Source organism: Nomascus leucogenys, chromosome 4, assembly GCF_006542625.1.
Source record: "Nomascus leucogenys isolate Asia chromosome 4, Asia_NLE_v1, whole genome shotgun sequence".
NCBI classification, from domain to species: domain Eukaryota; kingdom Metazoa; phylum Chordata; class Mammalia; order Primates; family Hylobatidae; genus Nomascus; species Nomascus leucogenys.
The window spans coordinates 133,674,961-133,694,462 of record NC_044384.1 but is presented as its reverse complement, the minus strand read 5'-3'; the positions used below and the strand labels follow the sequence as shown (position 1 = coordinate 133,694,462).

Below are 19,502 nucleotides of genomic sequence, written 5' to 3'. Positions count from 1 at the left end.
GTTCCACCCCCCGGGGTTCACGCCATTCCCCTGCCTCAGCCTCCCGAGTAGCTGGGACCACAGGCGCCCGCCACCTCGCCCGGCTAATTTTTTGTATTTTTAGTAGAGACGGGGTTTCACTGTGTTAGCCAGGATGGTCTCGATCTCCTGACCTCATGATCTGCCCACCTCGGCCTCCCAAAGTGCTGGGATTATAGGCATGAGCCACCACGCCCGGCCCCACATTTTCTTTATCTGTTCATCTGTTGATGGACACTTAGGTTGCTTCCAAATCTTGGTTGTTGTGAACAGTACTGCAACAAACATGAGTGTGCAGATACCCCTTTAATACACTGATGTCCTTTCTTTTCTGTATATACCCAGCAGTGGGATTGCTGGATCATATGGTTGCTCTCGCTCTATTTTCAGTTTTTTGAGCAACTTCCAAACTGTTCTCCAGAGGGGTTGTACTAATTTACATTCTCACCAGCAGTGTATGAGAGTTCCCTTTTCTCCACATCCTCGCCAGCGTTTATTATTGCCTGTCTTTGGGATAAGTGCCATTTTAACAGAGGTGAGATGATTTCTTGTTGTAGTTTTGATTTTCATTTCTGTGATCAGGTTGAGCACCTTTTATATGCCTGTTTGCCATTTGTATGTCATCTTTTGAGAAATGTGTATTCAGATCTTCTGCACATTTCTAAATTAGATTATTAGATTTTTTTCTATAGAGTTGTTTGAACTCTTTATATATGCTGGTTATTAATCCCTTGTCAGATGGATGGTTTGCACATATTTTCTCTCATTCTGTGGGTTATCTCTTCACTTTGTTGTTTGTTTCTTGTGCAGAAGCTTTTTAACTTGATGTGATCCCATTTGTCTACTTTAGCTTTGGTTGCCAGTGCTTGTGGGGTATTAGTCAAATTTTTGCCCAGACCAATGTCCTGCAGAGTTTCCCCACTGTTTTCATGTAATAGTTTCATAGTATGAGGTCTTAGATTTATGTCTTTAATCCATTTTGATTTGACTTTTGTATATGGTGAGAGATAGAGGTCTAGTTTCATTCTTCTGCATATGGATATTCAGTTATCCCATCACCATTTATTGTGAAGAGACTCTCTTTCCCCAGTGTATGTTCTTGGCACCTTTGTTGAAAATGAGTTTATTGTAGGTATGTGGGTTTGTTTCTGGGTTCTCTGTTCTGTTGTATCGGTCTGTGTTTCTGTTGTTTGTATGCCAGTACCATGCTGTTTTGGTTAGTATAGCTCTGTGGTATAATTTGAAGGCAGGTTATTGTGATTCTTCCAGTTTTGTTCTTTTTGCTCAAGATAGCTTTGGCTATTCTGAGCTTTTTTTGTGGTTCCATGTAAATTTTAGGATTCTTTTTTCTCTGTGAAGAATGTCTTTGATATTTTGATCACAATTGCATTGAATCTGTAGATTGCTTTGGGGAATACAGACATTTTAACAATACTGATTTTTCCAATCCATGAACATGGAATATCTTTCCATTTTTGTGTCTTTTTAAATTTCTTTCATCAGTGTTTTATAGTTTTCATAGTAGAGATCTTTCACTTATTTGGTTAATTCTTAGGTATTTAATTTTATTTGTGTCTGTTGTAAATGAGATTACTAGCATACAGAAATGCTACTGATTTTTGTGTGTTGACTTTGTATCCTGCAACTTTACTGAATTTGTTGATCAGTTCTAATAGTATTCTTGTGGAGTCTCTAGGCTTTTCCAAGTATAAGATTATATATATATCATATACAAACAAGGGTAATTTGATTCTTCCTTTCCAATTTAGATTCCCTTGATTTCTTTCTCTTGTCTGATTACTCTAGCTAGGACTTCCAGTACTCTGTTGAATAACAGTGGTGAAAGTGGACATCCTTGTTGTGTTCCAGATCATAAACGAATGGCTTTCAGTGTTTCCCCATTTAGTATGAAACTAGCTGTGGGTCTGTTGTATGTGGCTTCTAGTATGTTGAGGTATGTTTCTTCTATACCCAGTTTTTTGAGGGCTTTTATCATGAAAGGATGTTGAATTTTATCAAATGGTTTTTCAGCATCAGTTAAAATCATATGGGTTTTGTCCTTCATTCTGTTGATATGATGTATTACATTGATTGATTTACCTATGTTGAACCATCCTTGCATCCCTGGGATAAATCCCACTTGGTCATGATGGATCATCTTTTTAATGTATTGTTGGATTGCGAGGTCTCAGTTGTAATGTCTCCTTTTTCGTTTCTGATATTATTTGGGTTTTTTATCTTTTTTTCTTAGTCTGATTAATGGTTTGCCAATTTTATGTATCTTTTAAAATACCAACTTTTTGTTTCGTTGCTCTTTTGTATTTTATTTCAATTTCACTTATTTCTGCTTTGATCTTATTAATTTCTTCTATCTTGGGTTTGGTTTGCTCATGCTTTTCTTGTTTTTTAACATGCATTGTTTTCGTGTCTGTTATGTGTATGTTTTTGGATTTCAGGTTACCATGAGGATTGCAAATGCTTTCTTATAACTTCAGTATTTTAAACTGATAACACTGATCACATAAACAAACAAAATGAAAACTTATGTAAATGTTAACTTTGTTCCCCTTCTTTTTAACTTTTTGTTGTTTCTCTTTATATCTTATTGTACCATGTCTTGAAAAGTTGTTGTAGTTACTATTTTTGATTGGTTCATCATTTTGTCTTTCCACTTAAGAGTAGTTTACACACCACAATTAGAGTGTTATAATATTCTGTGTACTTTCTATTACCCGTGAGTTTTGTACCTTCAGACGATATTGCTCATTGATGTCTTCTTTTAGATGGAAATAAAGTATTTAGTATTTCTTGTCAGACAGGTCTGGTGTTGATGAAATCCCTCAGCTTTTGTCTGGTAAAGTATTTCTCCTTCATGTTTGAAGGATATTTTTGCTGGACATACTATTCTAGGGTAAAAGTTTTCTTTCTTCAGCACTTGAAATATGCTCAGCACATGACATTCTCTGCTGACCTGTAAGGATTCTAGTGACAAGTCTACTGCCAGATATATTGGAACCCCATTATATGTTATATGTTTCTTTTCTCTTGCTGCTTTTAGGGTCCTTTCTTTATCCTTGATGTTTGGGAGTTTGATTATTAAATGCCTTGAGATAGTCTTATTTGGATTAAACTATCTTGGTTTTCTGTAACCTTCTTGTACTTGAATGTTGTTAAGCTTTCTCTGTCTCTCTCTACCCCCTCTTTAAGGCCAATAACTTGGATTTGTCCTATTGAGGTTATTTTCCAGATCCTGTAGGTGCACTTTATTGTGTTTTACTTTTTTTTTCTTTTGTCTCCTCAAGTAGTGTGTTTTGAAAGAGCCTGTCTTCAAGCTAATTCTTTAGCTTGATCAATTCTATTAAGAGATTGATGCATTCTTTAGTATGTCAGTTGTGTTTTTCAGCTCTAGAATTTCTGCTTAATTCTTTTAAATTATTTCAATCCGTTTATTAAATTTATCTATGAATATAGAATTGTGAATTCCCAGCCAGGTGCTATGGCTCACACCTGTGATCCCAGCACTTTGGGAGGCTGAGGTGGGTGATGACTTGAGGTCAGGAGTTTGAGACCAGCCTGGCCAACACGGTGAAACCCCGCCTCTTCTACAACTTACAAAAAAAAAAAAAAAAAATAGCTGGACATGGTGGTACACACCTATAATGACAGCTACTTGGGAGGCCTAGGCAGGAGAACTGCTTGAACCTGGGAGGTGGAGGTTGCGGTGAGCTGAGATTGTGCCACCGCACTCTAGCCTAGGTGACAGAGCAAGGCTCTGTCTGAAAAAAAAAAAAAAAAAAAAAAAAAAAAAAAAAAAAAAAATTCTGAATTCCCTTCCTGTGTTATCTTGAATTTCTCTTTCCTCAAAACAGCTATTTTGAATTCTCTGTCTGAAAGGTCACATATCTCTCTTTCTCCAGGATTGGCCACTGGTGCCTTATTTGGTCCCTTTGTTGAGGTTGTGATTTTCTGTGTGGTCTTTATGCTTGTGGATGTTTGTTGGTGTCTGGGCATTGAAGAGTTATATATTTCTTGTAGGCCTCACAGTCTGGGCTTCTTTGTGCCCATTCTTCTTGGGAAAGCTTTCCAGGTATTCAAAGGGACTTGGGTCCCAAGTCCAAAAACGCTGTGCTTTTTGCAGACTCATAGAGGTATACCACTTTGGTGATTTTGGATAAGATCCAGAAGAATTCTCTGAATTACCAGGTGGAGACTTCTGTTCTCTTCCTTTACTTTCTCTCAAATAAATGGAATCTCTGTGCTGAAATGCCTGGAGCTGGAGATGGGGTGATGGAGGCAGCCCTTTGGTGACTACCACTGTGACTGTGCTGGGTCATACCTAAAACCAGCACAGCACAGCACAGCACTGGGGCTTGCCCAAGACCCTCTGTAACCACTACCTGGCTATCGCCTAAATTTGCCTAAATTCGCTCAAGGCCCTAGGGCTCCTACTTATTAGCAGGTGGGGAAGCCAGCCAGGTCTGTGTCTTTCCCTTCAGGGCAGTGAGTTCCCCCAGGTCCCTAACGGGTCCACAGGTAGTGTGCTTGAGCTTAGAAATCTATCTGGTATTCTGTCCTACTGTGGCTAAGCTGGCCTTTAAACCACAAGACAAAGTCCTTCCCAGTCTTACCTCTGCTTTCAATAGGCAGAGGAGTCTCTCCTGGTGGCTACCACCACGACCACTGGCCCATGAGTTCTGCTATTACTCATTTAAAGCCCAAGGGCTTTTTAGTCAGCTTGTGATGAATGCTGCCAGGCCTGGTACTCACCCTTCAGGGCAGTGGGCTCTCCTCTGGCCCAGGGCAGGTCCAGAAATGCTGTCCAGGAGCCAAGTTCTCGAATTGCGGATCCCAGGAGCCTGCTTGGTGCTCTACCCCACTGTGATCGCACTAGGTACTTAAGGTGCAAGACAAAGTCCCCGTTTTCCTCTCCTTTTCTCAAGCAGAAGGAATCACCATAGCCATCACAGCTCGGTATACGTTGGATCTCACCTGAAGCCAGAACATCTCTGAGTCTCACCCAAGGCCCATGGCATACTACATGGGTATCACTGTCAGTTATTCAAGGCCCAAGGGCTCTTTAGTCAGCAGGTTAAGATTAAGCCAAGATTAATCCTTCCGGGACTGGGTCCTTCCCTTTAAGGCAGTGGGTTTCCTTCTGGGCCAGAGTGTATCTAAAAATGTTATCTTGGAGTTGGGGCCTGGAATGGGGACCTCACGACTCTCCCTGTGCCCTGTTGTAGCTGTGGCTGAGCTGGTATCCAAGATACAACACAAAGTCCTTTTTACTCCTTGCTCTCGTCTCCTCAAGCAGAAGGAGTCACTTGCATTGCTGCAGTCAGTGCTGCCTGGGGTTGGGGGAGGGGTGGCGTCAGCAATTCAAGATGGTCTTTCCTATCCTCTTCAGTGTCCCTTTCAGCAATACAAAGTTAAAAGCAGGTACCATGATTGCTCACCTGGTTTTTATTCATATAATGGTGCTTTTTTTGTGTGTAGTTAAAATTTGGTGTTCCAGAAGGGGAAGATGATTGGTGGAGGCTTCTGTTCTGACATCTTGCTCCACCCCTGCCTTTTTTTTTTAATGGTTCCACAACATTCATTGCAAAATATTTATAAAATGCCTACTTAATGCCAGGTTTGGCAGACCTAACAGTGAACAAGGCCTTTGCTCTCATGGAGCTTGCATACTAGAGTGGGAATACTCTCTGAAATAACGTAAGTAAATAAAAGACATACAAGTAACTGTATATCAGTTAATGATACGGGCCATGCAGAGAATTAAAATTTGGCGATATGGCGGTGTCTGTTTTATATTGGATGATGAGGGAAAGCTTCTCATGAGGGAACATTTAAGTAGAGATGTGACTAAGGAGCCAGTGTAAACCAGGATCATTCCAGACAGTGCACTGCCCTTAAGGTAGGAATTAGCTTCGCATGTTGAAGGAACTAGAGGGAAAGCCTATATGGTTGGAGGATATTTGTATGAGACTAAGTTGAAAGGGAGGCAAGGGCTAATTGTATAAAATATTACAGGCCATGATCAGAAGTTTTGACTTTGCTCAAAGTTTGAAGGGAAACTCCTAGAAGGTTTTAAGCAGAGAAACAAAGTCTGGCTTGTTTTTAGAAAATTGATTATAAGGGGGTCAGGAGTGCAGTGAGACCAGAAGAGAAATGATAGCAGCTAAGGGTGGTGATAAATACATAATTGGGATATAGTTAGGAAATCAGTAGGTCCTACTAATGGTTAGAGTGTCGAGAGATAGAGAAAACTGGCTGGGAGGAAATACGATTTACTGAAATGAAGAAGGCTTGGGAGAAGGGGGAGATGAAGAGCTCTGTTTTTTTTTGGGGGCGGAGGGGTTTGAGACAGAGGTTCACTCTTAACACCCAGCTGGGAATGCAGTGGCGTGATCTCGGCTCACTGCAACCTCTGCCTTCTGGGTTCAAGTGATTCTCCCACCTCAGCCTCCCAAGTAGCTGGGATTATAGGCTCGAGCCACCGTGCCAGCCAAGAGTTTTATTTTGGACTTTAAAATTGAACTGTCTTTTAGGCAATCGTTGAGTGGTCAAGTAGTCATTTGGTTACTCAGCTAATTCCAGGCACAGGGGTAGATAGACATAAGGTAGATTATAGCATATAGCTGCTGCCTAAAGCCAGGGCATTTGATGTGAGAATAGAAAGGGGCCTTCAACTGGGATGTGGGACCAGGTGATTCAGCATTTGTAAGTTGTACAAAAGCAGAGCCAGAGTTGACCAAGAAGGACTGCAAGGAGTTATGTTGATGGCTGCTATGAGGTCAAGTAGTCATAGAATACAATTTTCTATTAATTATTTTTTCAGTCCCTATTGTTAAATATTTGTGTTTATTCTGGTTTCTTTTCCACTATTACAAACACTTCTTCAATGATTGAAGATAATCTGTTTACTTTTGTTTCTTTGGAAACAGTCTTTAGACATAAAATTTTTAGTTCAAAGGTCATAAACATTTTTAAAGCTTTTTAGACAAGCTAATTGTCCTTCAGAGAAACTAACCAGTTTATATTCCCATCAACATTGATAGTATCAGACTGGTAAGCAGTACTATTAATTTTATTTAGTAACATTGATCAGGGCAGATGGAGACATGTGCAACAAATCGAATAGGAAGACAGGACTTCTTTCTGAGATGGTACTCATTACATTCTAATTTAAAATGGAAATTTTAACAATTAGAAGTGAAAAGTAATTGTTTTCTTTTCATCCAGATATGGTAAACTACAAAATACATTGTCACTGGGCTAGTTTCTTATAATGTACTCATACTTTTCTTTGTAAGCCATGTACCACAGAGAATTGCTTCCAGTGTGCTTATATTTCTTCCCTCAGCAGAAGTAATTGCTTTTTTTTGGAATGTTTTGAGAGAAGAGAGATCTTTGAGAAAGCACCTGTAGAACCTGCTTTCTCTGTATCTGACTTTACAGCTGAGAGGAAAAAGTCAGCTGATAGTGTCCAGTGTCCAGATTATTCCATGTAAAAACAGAAACACCTAGCCTTGTTCTGGGCAATTCCAACAGTTCCTAAATGGCCTTACTGTCCTTTTGCTGCTGCTTCTAACCTTTCAACTCTCCTACTAGAGTTGTTAGCACTTCTAAGGCCTTGGCACTTGCTAATACTTCTGCCTGGAATGCTCTTCCTTCAGATATCTACCTGCATGGCTTGTTTTCTTGAACTCAACTGTTTGGTCAAATGTCAACTTTTGCTGAGTAAACCTCTCCCTTATCCTTTACCTGTTTTCCTTTACCTCCATAGTGCTTGCACGCCACCTTTAACCTATGTAATATTTGTCTGCCTCTCCATGCTAAAATACAAGATCCATGACGTCTGAGATGTTAATCTCTTTTGGTCACTGTCCAAAAATAGTACTTGCATATTGTAGACACTCAGTAAACATTAATGAATTAATAAATGACTGGACTCTTCAACCCTCAACTGTAGTTGAGCTCTTTAGACACTATAAGTGTGAAAACAACTGGCCCATAGAATAAAAGACCAGGTTCAATATCACTCACAAAACCTTTTACAGCTTGGTCTGGCCTGTTAAGCCTTGTGTCCTAGTTGACATTATTGAAAAAGGCACATCGCCTACATTATGTCCTTTACCTAGGATGACCTTCTCCTCTTTCTCTGTCAGTTTCTCCTGTTTTTCAGGAGCCGGCCCAAATGTTATTGCATGTGTTTACAGGCAGAATTCCTGTGTCGCTTCACTGTTCCTGAGATACTGGATTCATGCCTTCATTATAGCACTTATGACAAAGGATCATAATTATTTATATCTCCCCCCTAGAATAGTATCTCATAGTACCTATAGCCAAGAAGTACTTAAGATACTGGATAAAAAGAATTTGAGGGATAAGGCATAAATACATCAGTTTTACCAACTGTTCTGTGAATTTATTTCCTGTTACTTATATGTATATATTTACCTTCTGTAAAAGAATATACTTACAAATTTTAAGAACATACATTTTTTATATAGATATTTATCTCAGAGTTTGAAACCATTGCCTCAAGTGAATTGATTTAAATTTTCTTAGTTACTGCTCGCTTTCATCTTAGGCCTAAAGTGTTGCCTTTTTGCTTTTATACTTTTATTTTAGCATTAATAGTATAATAAATACTTGTAAACATGTCTTTTAAAAACTAATAGGTATACTTGTAGTAATATTTATTTGATGTGTACAGTTACTTTATAAGGGTTAAAAAAAGCCTACATGATTTATCTTTATGCTTAGGGAGTGTAGCCTTCAGTTAGGAAATTGATTGTTTTTACTTTTTTGTGTCTGATTTGATGGAAGAATTACGTAAGTTACATACTATCTGCTCAGAAACTGTTATACAATAAAATATTTAATACTTGAGCGAAATAGAAATCACCTTGAGTTTGTGAAATGTTTAAAAAGTCTTGAATTTAAAAGAATTACATTTTTTTAAAGTGATTTTTCTTAAATGTCTAAGATATTAGGAAATATTGATGGTATTTTAGTTGGCTAAAGTGGCTAGTGACACTCACTTAATAGGTTTTCCACTTGACCTTCTAAGCGCTACTAGCATATCTAGAGTTACCTAAAACACAAACTTATCTTGTCACCTTGTTTAAAATCTAAATTGTTCCTCCTCACTTTACCTGTATAGCCCTGATTTAAGTGATTTCATGAGGAAATGAAATAATAATAATTTAGCATTTCAAAAAGTGTCTGCGGTCAGTAAACAGAGTAGAACTAATAATCTGATTTTAACTATTTATGATGTCTCATTTCACTTCAGATCTTGACTTTTTTTGTAGGACTGTAGAACTTCTTTGTTAATTATACCCAGGCAGCATTACACCCAGTCACCTGAGTTAGACTCCTTGACTCTCTTTATGTCATCACTAGTGAGTCAAAAATGTATTCTTCTCCGTAGAGTCATCAGTTTCACTTTCTTCTTTCTAGTAGCATAACCTTAATTCGTATTCTTACCTTTTGCTTAGACTACCTGTTGTAATAGGCATGAAGTGCATTTTTACTAAGCCATATCCTACCCAAACTCCTTAGTCTTCAAGCGGCTTCACCGCTGGATCTGGTGTGCTTTCCCACCCTAGCTACTCTCCATCTAGGTACATTCACTTCACATTATTCAACATTTTCCATATCTGCTGTTACTTTTTCACATATTAGCCGTTTGTACGAGTTGTCTTGTCTATCCAAGATGTAAAATACTTTCACTCTTTTCTGCCTGGCTGAAATATTTCTTCAGAAATATTTGTTGTTGCCTCCAGCATGCTCCTATAGCTCCTTAGAGCACCTAGTGGGTGCTTTTTAAAAATACTTACTTATTCAGTAAGTAATGTCTCCTGTGAGCCACTGTATTTTGTGATAAATAAGAATACCTGCAGTTAAAAAAGTGTTATCTACCAGACAGCACGGAGCTTATAGTGATTATTTATGTACATATCTGACTCCTGCACTGGTATTTGACTCTCTGAAGACAGGGACAGTTTTTTTTTTTTTTTTAATCGCCTGTCTTGACACATACATTATTTTAAGTGAGCTTAAGTCTGAGATGGGACCTTGAACATCTAGGTTAGCACCCTTATTTTATAGATTTGTATGGCGGGGGAGAAAACTGAACTGAGAAAAGGTTATAGGATTTGCTTAAATGGATTTAGTAGAGTAAGAAGGATTAGAACCTTGAGATTGCTTGATATTGATGATTTATGGACTCAACCTCAGAAAGTTAACCATGATTCATATTATTTTGTAGCTCACACATGCTTCTTAAGGAAGTTTAAGAAGAGACACTTGACTGAAGTGATTTGTTAAGAAAGTTAGGGGATGATGTTAACCCTCAAGACATTTCAGAATGTCTAAAGATATTTTTAGTTGTCAAGGCGGTGTAGGGAGGAGGTGTTACTGGCATCTAGTGGGTAGAGGCCAGGATGATGCTAAATATCCTACAATTGCACAGGATGTCAATAATGCGAAGGTTGAGAAACCCTGAGTTAGACAATAATAGGGAATTGGGTACAAGGTGAGTATGCTTGTAAGAGCATTTGAAATTAACTGAACTGAAAACAAAGATTGGCAAAATGGAAACTAGCATGAATAGTTCTCCTTAAGGTACAGAAAGGTACGGAAAGAAAGTGCCGAAAAGTACTGGGTCAGCCAGTTCTTTTACTGGCCATCATCTGCTTTCATGGGTCAAAATTGCCAAACCTCTCAACATGTATGAATAAAGTAGGAGTTTGGCTTTTCTTATGAATGGATATTTCTAAACAGACATCTGAAAATTGAGGAGCATCTATGAAAGAAAATTAAAAATTAACATTTTATATTATATGGATTGATTTTCTTTTTTTAAACAATAGGTAAGTTTATATTCTAACCAATTAGGATTTTTCTCAGGAACACATGGATGAAGTATGCTCCTCGCAGCTTCTAACTTCAGTAAGGCGCATGGTTTTGACCCTTACCCAGCAAAATGATGAGAGCAAAGAGTTTGTAAAGTTCTTTCATAAACAACTTGGAAGTATATTACAGGTAAGAGTTTATACTTGTATGATTTACCAATATATACTGTGGGGTATGGTTTTTTTTCGGGGGGTGGGTGAGGCATTTTCTTGCATTACACAATTTATTCTGGTGGACATCCAATCTAGCGTCCTTTCGGGATGATGTTTTAATACTTTTTTAGGTTGTCACTTGGTTAAAATAATATTGTATTATTAGGTCCTGTTTGTATCTTCATTTAATTTTGTCATCTCTGAGGCATGTCTCTTATAAGCTTTTACTGGTTTGGTTTATCTTCTCCTCAGTGAAAACATTTTGAGATTGAAATGTTTAGAAAGTATTCTGTGACTGTTTCTAAAATAATTGGCTAAAGTAATTTGACTAATCTGGGAAATTTCAGAAGCCAGAGACCAGCTGGTTGTAGAGACTTTTTAGGGTGTACCAGTATGCTTAAATTATAGTAAGTCAGTAAGTGGGAGAGAATTTGCCTCCTAGGAGACATTGAGCAGTGTCTGCAGCCATTTTGTTTATCACAGCAAGTAGTGTGGAGAAAGTAGGGAGGGCTGAAAGGAGGACAGGTACTGGCAACTAATGGGTAGAGACCAGGAAGAATTTTGATAAACATTTGACAATACACAGGACAGTCCCCCATAGCAAAGTATTATCTGGCCCTAAATGTCAATAGTGCCAAGGTTGAGAAATCCCATGTTAGTGTTAATAAAATTACCTTGTTTATTCCATAGGACAAACATCTTTACCTTTATATTTACCTGAATGTTTTCCCATTGAGATAGTTCAGTGATGTGTATTTTTACTCCACATTAGGTGACACATTTTTCTTTTCATCTTTATTACAAAATTTTCTTACGAAACTTGGCTTTGTTTCTTATTTCTGTGTTTAAACTGGTTTTAGATAATCACAACTTTTTTTAAACCCTGGGCTTGATGCAAATTTGTATCACCGTAATTTTCCATTTTGTTAGTATTAAGACTAAAGGATAAATTGTCCTGGCCCCATTAGTAGTAATTAGTACTAACAGATAATTTCTAAGGACTATAAGACATTGATGGTATTGTGCATTGTAGGAAACTCCATTTTAGAATAAGGCTAAAAGAGAAATTATAATTTAAATATTTTTTATCAAGATCCATGTAGCCCTTCCTCATTTTTGCCTTCTATGATAATTGTGGACAGATCCCAAAGCATTAATTTGGAAATAAGATTTTTTTCTCAGTCTAAGGTTTGACTGCTTTTCTTTCATCCCATTCTTGATTTTTTCACAAGATGACATACATGAAGAATAAAAGTTAATTTACGTTAAATATTGCCCAGAGTATTGAAAAAATTTTATGATCTAGAGCTTAAATTACCATCTTCTACATTTTTCCTTCTGAAACCCGTTCAAGAATTGTTTTTTCCACAAAGCACCCAGCATATGTACGTTTTTACCATAATTGTACTAGATAAGATAGTCTTTTGGTGGGGGAGAGGAGCAGGCACTGAACATCATAGTTGTTTGCCTGTTTGCTAAATAGGGTAGTCCATATTTTAGAAAGAAAAAGAGGAGTGGTTTTACTAAAAATGTGTAGAGTATACTTACTTATGTGAAGATTCTCAACCTGAAATAATCAAAAGGGTCAGAATCTACTTTAAAGAGAGTTTATTCAAGCATAGTGTTGGAGGGATAGCTGCCTGGGAAGCTCAGATTCCAAGGAAAGACATCAGAAGTTTGGGATCATTTATATCAGGGGTCCCCAACCCCCAGGCGGGTGAGCAGCAGGCGAGTGAGCAAAGCTTCATCTGTATTTACAGTCCCTCCCCATGGCTCTCATTACTGCCTGAGCTCCACCTCCTGTCAGATCAGCAGCAGCATTAGATTCTCATAGGAGTGTCAACCCTACTGTTAACTGCACATGTGAGGGATCTAGGTTACATGCTCCTTATGAGAATCTAATTCCTGACCTGTCACTGTCTCCCATCACCCCCAGATGAGACCATCTAGTTTCAGGAAAATAAGCTCAGGGCTCCCACTGATTGTACATTATGGTGAGTTGTATAATTATTTCACTATATGTTACAGTGTCATAAAGGGCACAGTTAATGTAATGTGCTTGAATTATTCCAAAACCTTCCCCCAGCTATAGGTTGGGGGAAAAATTGTCTTCTGTGAAACCAGGTCCTGGTGCCAGAAAGGTTGGGGACTGCTAATTTATGTGGACAGAGTTTAGGGAAGCTTAACAGAATTTCACCATCTTTCTATATAAGGCTTTAATGCATAGTTACAACAGTCTAATTAGTTGAGGTGATGTTTTTCTTTCAGAAAAGGTTGAAGATGAGTCTTTTCTGTCACCTGATTTGATTTAGGTACAGGACAGTAAAGGAGGCAGTTAATCTGTAACAAACATCAGTGGTTGGAAGGCAGGAGGTCTGGTCTCTGATCTTTCCTAGTCATTTACAGAACAAGAACAATGAGGAAGAGAGTTCATGTATTGTCTAAGAAGGAGAAGTCACCAGCGTTCAAGTTGCCAGGGCTTAACTTCCTCCATGACATAATAAATGTAAAGGGTCTTGAAATCCTATTTTCTTTTACATGATCCTATATATCAACTTGAATAGAACTAAAGTTTACTTTTGAAGAAAAATTTAAATTAGAATGGTTGTCTTAAGTAAAGGCGGAAGCTTTAAAAGTATTCTAATGGTACATTTAGAGGTGGAAGATTTTGTCTTTTCCTTTCATAGCACTTACTGTTTATTACTGTAGTATATATCGTATCTCCTATACTGTCAGGGAACTTTCTGGTATTAGAAATCCCTGTCTGAATTCATTTGTGCCCAGCAGTTACATCAAATAGGGACTAAATATAGATGACCATATATGTCCTTCCCTTGTATATACTCTTTAAGCAGGACTAGCAACATTCCTACTTATTAATATAGCAGTATTCTTTAGTAATACTAACCTATCTTTCCTTATTAATCATAAACATTAGTTTTGAGTTTTTCAATACTTAATGGTATTCTATAATTGAAGTTTACTATCTTTAAAAATTATTCGGTTTATCTTTGAATAGGACTCACTGGCAAAATTTGCTGGCAGAAAACTGAAAGACTGTGGAGAAGATCTTCTTGTAGAGATATCTGAAGTGTTGTTCAATGAATTGGCTTTCTTTAAGCTTATGCAAGATTTGGATAATAATAGTGTAACTGTTAAACAGAGATGCAAAAGGAAAATAGAAGCAGCTGGAGTGATACAGTCTTATGCCAAAGAGGTAAATAACATTCATTTTGATTTTAGGATAATTGGCACATAAATACAGTTCTTGATCATTGTTATTAACTGAAATCACATTTTACCTCAGCAAAAGTAGTTGTTTTTAGTAATACCAGTTAATCACATTATAAGTCATTACATAGGCTAGTCACTTGTGGAATTCGAGGACTAACAGCAGTTGCTAAAGATCAGGAATGCAGACAGGAATTGATGTTAAAGGTACATTGGCAGATAACCAGTTCACATTATTGTCCTGTATTCAGGTCTTGAAAGATGAGAGAAAGACTGGGATCTGGTCCCGGGCCAGTGCCAGCTGCCTGCCATGGCTGTTATCGATCCCTGTAGATTGTTCGAGAATATGCATTACCCAGAGGTCACTCCCAGTCAACACAAATGCTTGTTAGTTAGGGCTTTGGTTTTACATCCCTGTAGTTTGTTCTACCTTGTCAAATTGATTTTGATCACATGTGAGATTGGATGACTGTTCTGCCTCAACCTGAGGCATACCAGGAAGCCTTTTCCCTAGATGTGTACCCTTTTCCTGACCCTCTTTTATGAGAGGGAAACAAGCCAAGACGCAAACACAAAGAGATGGCTCTTCTTTCTTAAAATCTAAAGTAGACGAAGTCAGGCTATCCATTTCACACTTTTCATGATATTTATTTTCTGGATATAAATAAATTTCAGACATTGCTAAGAGCTTGATGAAAATAAAACAGCATGATACTATAATAAATGATTAGAAAGTAATACAGGCCGGGCTCAGGTCTATAATCCCAGTACTTTGGGAGGCTGAGACATGAGAATTGCTAAATTATGTGTCTAAGTATATTGCTAAATTCTGTGTAATTGATTTGTTTTAAAGGCTAAAAGGATTCTTGAAGATCATGGCTCACCTGCTGGAGAGATTGATGATGAAGACAAAGTATGTGCTAATTAATTTTTGCCTAAAAATATGGCTGGGCGCGGTGGCTCATGCCTGTAATCACAGCACTTTGGGAGGCCAAGGCAGGTGGATCACGAGGTCAGGAGTTCCAGACTAGCCTGGCCAACATGGTGAAACCCTGTCCCTCCTAAAAATACAAAAATTAGCCAAGCGTGTGCCTGTAGTCCCAGTTATTCAGGAGGCTGAGGCAGGAGAATTGCTTGAACCTGGGAGGTAGAGGTGGTATTGAGCCAAGATCATGCCATCGCATTCCAGCCTGGGCAACAGAGCAAGAATCTGCCTCAAAAAAAAAAAAGCCTAAAAATAATGCTTTTGAAACAATATAAAATTATTTTAACAGCTTTTACCTTAACGTTTGAAAGCAGACTATATCATCAAATGACCTTGACCTTTTTTCTGAGACTTTTTTCTTTTAAACATAAAACTAGACTATCAAAAATGGTTGTTTTTTTTTTTTTTTGAGACGGAGTCTCGCTCTGTCGCCCAAGCTGCAGTGCAGTGGCGCGATCTCGGCTCACTGCAAGCTCCGCCTCCCGGGTTCATGCGGTTCTTTGTATTTTTTATTAGATAATGATCATTATTAATATGATAGACTTACTATATACCTTTACACATGTACTTTACGGAATTAATTACTCAAATATTTTTGTGTCTAGGACAAGGATGAAACTGAAACAGTTAAGCAGACTCAAACATCTGAGGTGTATGATGGTCCCAAAAATGTAAGATCTGATATTTCTGATCAAGAGGAAGATGAAGAAAGTGAAGGATGTCCAGTGTCTATTAGTAAGTTTAAAGGCTCTGTACTATCTTTATACTTCAGTTTTTTGTAGGTCATTTATTGGAACAGTTTGGTGGAGTGTAACAAGTGTAGAATTAAGTGTCAGAGAACTCTGATTTTGAATTTCACTGTGACCCTGACTAAATTATCTGGACTTTCTGCACTGTAAGTTTTCTAATACATACTGTTTGAGGATCTCAGATACTGTATATAAAGCATCTGTGCCATGCAGGAATGCAATAAGTGGTAGCTATTGTTAAGATTATGTGCTGAAATTTACTAAAAATTGTGTATTAATCAACTTAGATTTGTCTAAAGCGGAAACTCAGGCTTTAACTAATTATGGAAGTGGAGAAGATGAAAATGAGGATGAAGAAATGGAAGAATTTGAAGAAGGCCCTGTGGATGTCCAGACTTCTCTCCAGGCTAACACTGAAGCTACCGAAGAAAATGAACATGATGAACAGGTATTCCCGTATTGACTGACACGCTTCCATCGGCCTTATTTTAACTAATCAAAGTAGATCCTTCTAAATTTTCAGCTTTCATGAATGCAAGCCTCATTAATATGCTTATTAAAATCTGAAATACCAGTTTATTTTTTATGTTTTTTTTAGAGACAGGGTCTTGCACAGTCATCTGGGCTGGAGTGCAGTGGTGTAATTGTAGCTCACTGCTCATAGCCTCAAACTCCTGAGCTCAAGCGATCCTCCCACCTCAGCCTCCCAAAGTTCTGGGATTACAGACATGAGCCACCACACCCATCCAGTAATTTATACATTGTTTTTAGTGGTGTGATTAAATTTCACACCGGCCTGCTCCTTCCTATTTGGGTTGTGAATCATTACATTGTCCGGCATGTCTACACTGTATACACTACCTGCTTGTTAATCACTTAATAGCCATCTAGGGTAGCAGATATAGACTTGCAGTATCACAGTGTTCAGACAACCCTTATTTGACTTAATGGCCCCAAAGCACAAGAGAATTGTTCTGTTTTATTATTAGTTATTGTTAATCTCTCACTGTGCTCAATTTATAAATTAAACTTTATCATAGATAAGTATGTATGGGGAAAAACAGTATAAATGGGGTTTGGTACTATCCAGTTTGGGAACATACACTCTATGGATGAGGGGGTACTTTTTTATATGTTACTTTCCTCCCTAATCTAGATCTTTTCCTCTGGAGTTTGACATTTTACTGTGATGTGCCTTGTTGGGGTCTTTTTTCATTATTTGCAGTGGATACTCAGTGATTGTTTTCAAGTTGGTAAATTTTTAAATTCTCTTTATTACTGCCACACCATTTTCTCTTTTCTTTCTCTCCTTTTGTAATTAATATTATCAGATATTATTAGTACTCATGGATTGATCTTCTAATTTTCTCTTTTCCTTATCTTTTGGTTTTACTTTGAGATATTTTCTTTGACTTTAACACTTGTATGAAATTATTTTTATTTCAGCTGTCATATTTTTAACTTCTGAACACTTTCTTTTTTTCTGATTGTAACTTTTTTATAGTGCCCTGTTATTTCACAGAAACATTATCTTCTGTTTTCAAATGTCTGCTGAACTTTGGTTGTTTATATTGAACAATGATACATCAAAAAGCAAGTTAAGGTTCTTTTGGGCTTCACTGCAGGTAGGGCATTTGGGGAGACAGCCAGCATATTCCCAGAAACTTCTAAATGTCAGTATCTATTGGTCTTTTCTTTGAGATGGTTTATATTCTCCAAATTAGGGTCCTTCACTGTCCTGCTCTTTCCTCCTGCCTGGAGTATGTAAGCTTGGCTGCTGGTATTCTGAAGCTAGATTGGGAATGGGGCTGAGGTCCCACCGTTATACGGGCATGCACTAGATTATTCTGTTTAGGTTGGTGCAAAAGTAATTGTGGTTTTGGTCATTATTTTCAATAGCAAAACCCACAGTTACTTTTACACCAATCTGATACTTACTGTGTCCTCGCATTTGTGTCTCCACCTCTACTCCCAGTGGCCCCAGGTCTGGGGCTCACTAATTTCTCTAAAATATAATCTGCCATTTTCTGTTGAGGTTGGAGGAGAGAACCTACATAGCCACATTTTCCTTAAACAGTTTTAAACAACTACCACCACCGTTTCATCACCAGCTCCTGCCCCAACATCATGTGTCTTCCTTTCTAGATCTGTTACAGTTATGAGGTGAATCTCAGTTTTTGTTTCCTCGCCCTGCTGAAGGCATTTAGCTTTGTTCATCTTCCTCTCATCACTTTCTCCTTCATTCCCTTGTGTGCATTGTCTTTTAGAGTCTGAAAAAAAATGAACAGTGCAGTCTGTTTATTCCAGTTGTATTATTTTGTGTGTGTGTGTGTTTTTAAGGCAACAAGGAAACCCTTTAACTTAGCCATCTTGAAATCACAACCAAAGCCACCTCCTTGAAATAGTTTTAGAAGATACTTTTAAATTTCTTTGTATGAAGGTCTTGGGTTGGACAAAAAAAACTACACACTAGTAATCATCTCTTCTATAGTGACCATATATTTCAGGCCCTGCTATTAAAACATTTTTCCCTTCTAGGTCCTACAACATGACTTTAAAAAGACAGCAGAAAGCAAAAATGTCCCATTGGAACAAGAAGCCACTAGTAAAAGTAAGAAATCTAAATAAGTCTTTGATTTTAAGATAATTTCCTTTATTTGCTTAAAAGCTAAAAAAAAAAAAAAAAAAGCAATTAATCACAGAAAACACTAAATTCTTGGTTTGAAAGTACTTTGGACCTGATGTATATTTTTCTTCTCCCTATAAATCCTTTGTAGAAAACATAAGAATTTGTTTCTATAAACAATAAAGGTGACAAATATTTACCTGCACAGACAAAAATTCTGTCAAGAGCATCTTTAGATACAAATATGGGAGATTTTTTAAAAAAATATATCCATTTGTAGGCCTTATTCCTGAAAGTCCTAATTAGAAATCAGGTGGATTTCAGGAATCTGAGTCTTAAAATGCTCCCAGGTGATTTTGATCAACTAAATAAGGAAAATTTGTAGTTGCCTTTTCTTTTTGGTCTTAAATGTCTTGATTGCTCTTACTCAGGCATATTGTCTTTATTAGTATAATAGAGAGTAAAATTTAACATTTTTTGCATTACACTGATGTTAAGACTTTCTTTTGATGACAGATGACCAAGATAACTCTCCTGTGAAACCCTGTTACCTCAATATCTTGGAAAATGAGCAACCTTTAAATAGTGCTGCCCATAAGGACTCACCTGCTACTGTTGATTCAACTCAACAGCCTAACCCTTTGCCGTTACCTTTACCTGAAATGGAACCCTTAGTGCCTAGAGTCAAAGAAGTTAAATCTGCTCAGGAAACTCCTGAAAGCTCTCTGGCTGGAAGTCCTGATACTGAATCTCCAGTGTTAGTGAATGACTATGTATGTATCATTTACGTTTCCAAATATTTTTACTTTTCATTT

At 37.6% G+C, this 19,502-nt stretch overlaps 1 protein-coding gene across 28 annotated transcripts in view; it reads left to right on the top strand.

The window, feature by feature from the left end:
- PCM1 (pericentriolar material 1) overlaps positions 1 to 19,502 on the top strand; it is a 108,059-nt gene that overhangs the window by 73,580 nt on the left and 14,977 nt on the right. For 17 of the 28 annotated variants that reach the window (XM_030812293.1, XM_030812295.1, XM_030812288.1 and 14 more), the window contains 7 exons: positions 10,927 to 11,073; positions 14,116 to 14,313; positions 15,181 to 15,240; positions 15,918 to 16,047; positions 16,349 to 16,509; positions 18,600 to 18,672; positions 19,204 to 19,460. In XM_030812293.1, the coding sequence (XP_030668153.1) occupies positions 10,927 to 11,073; positions 14,116 to 14,313; positions 15,181 to 15,240; positions 15,918 to 16,047; positions 16,349 to 16,509; positions 18,600 to 18,672; positions 19,204 to 19,460 (1,026 nt within the window). The remainder of the gene's footprint in view (positions 1 to 10,926; positions 11,074 to 14,115; positions 14,314 to 15,180; positions 15,241 to 15,917; positions 16,048 to 16,348; positions 16,510 to 18,599; positions 18,673 to 19,203; positions 19,461 to 19,502) is intronic. The other 11 variants (XM_030812300.1, XM_030812296.1, XM_030812299.1 and 8 more) reach the window with 1 other exon arrangement.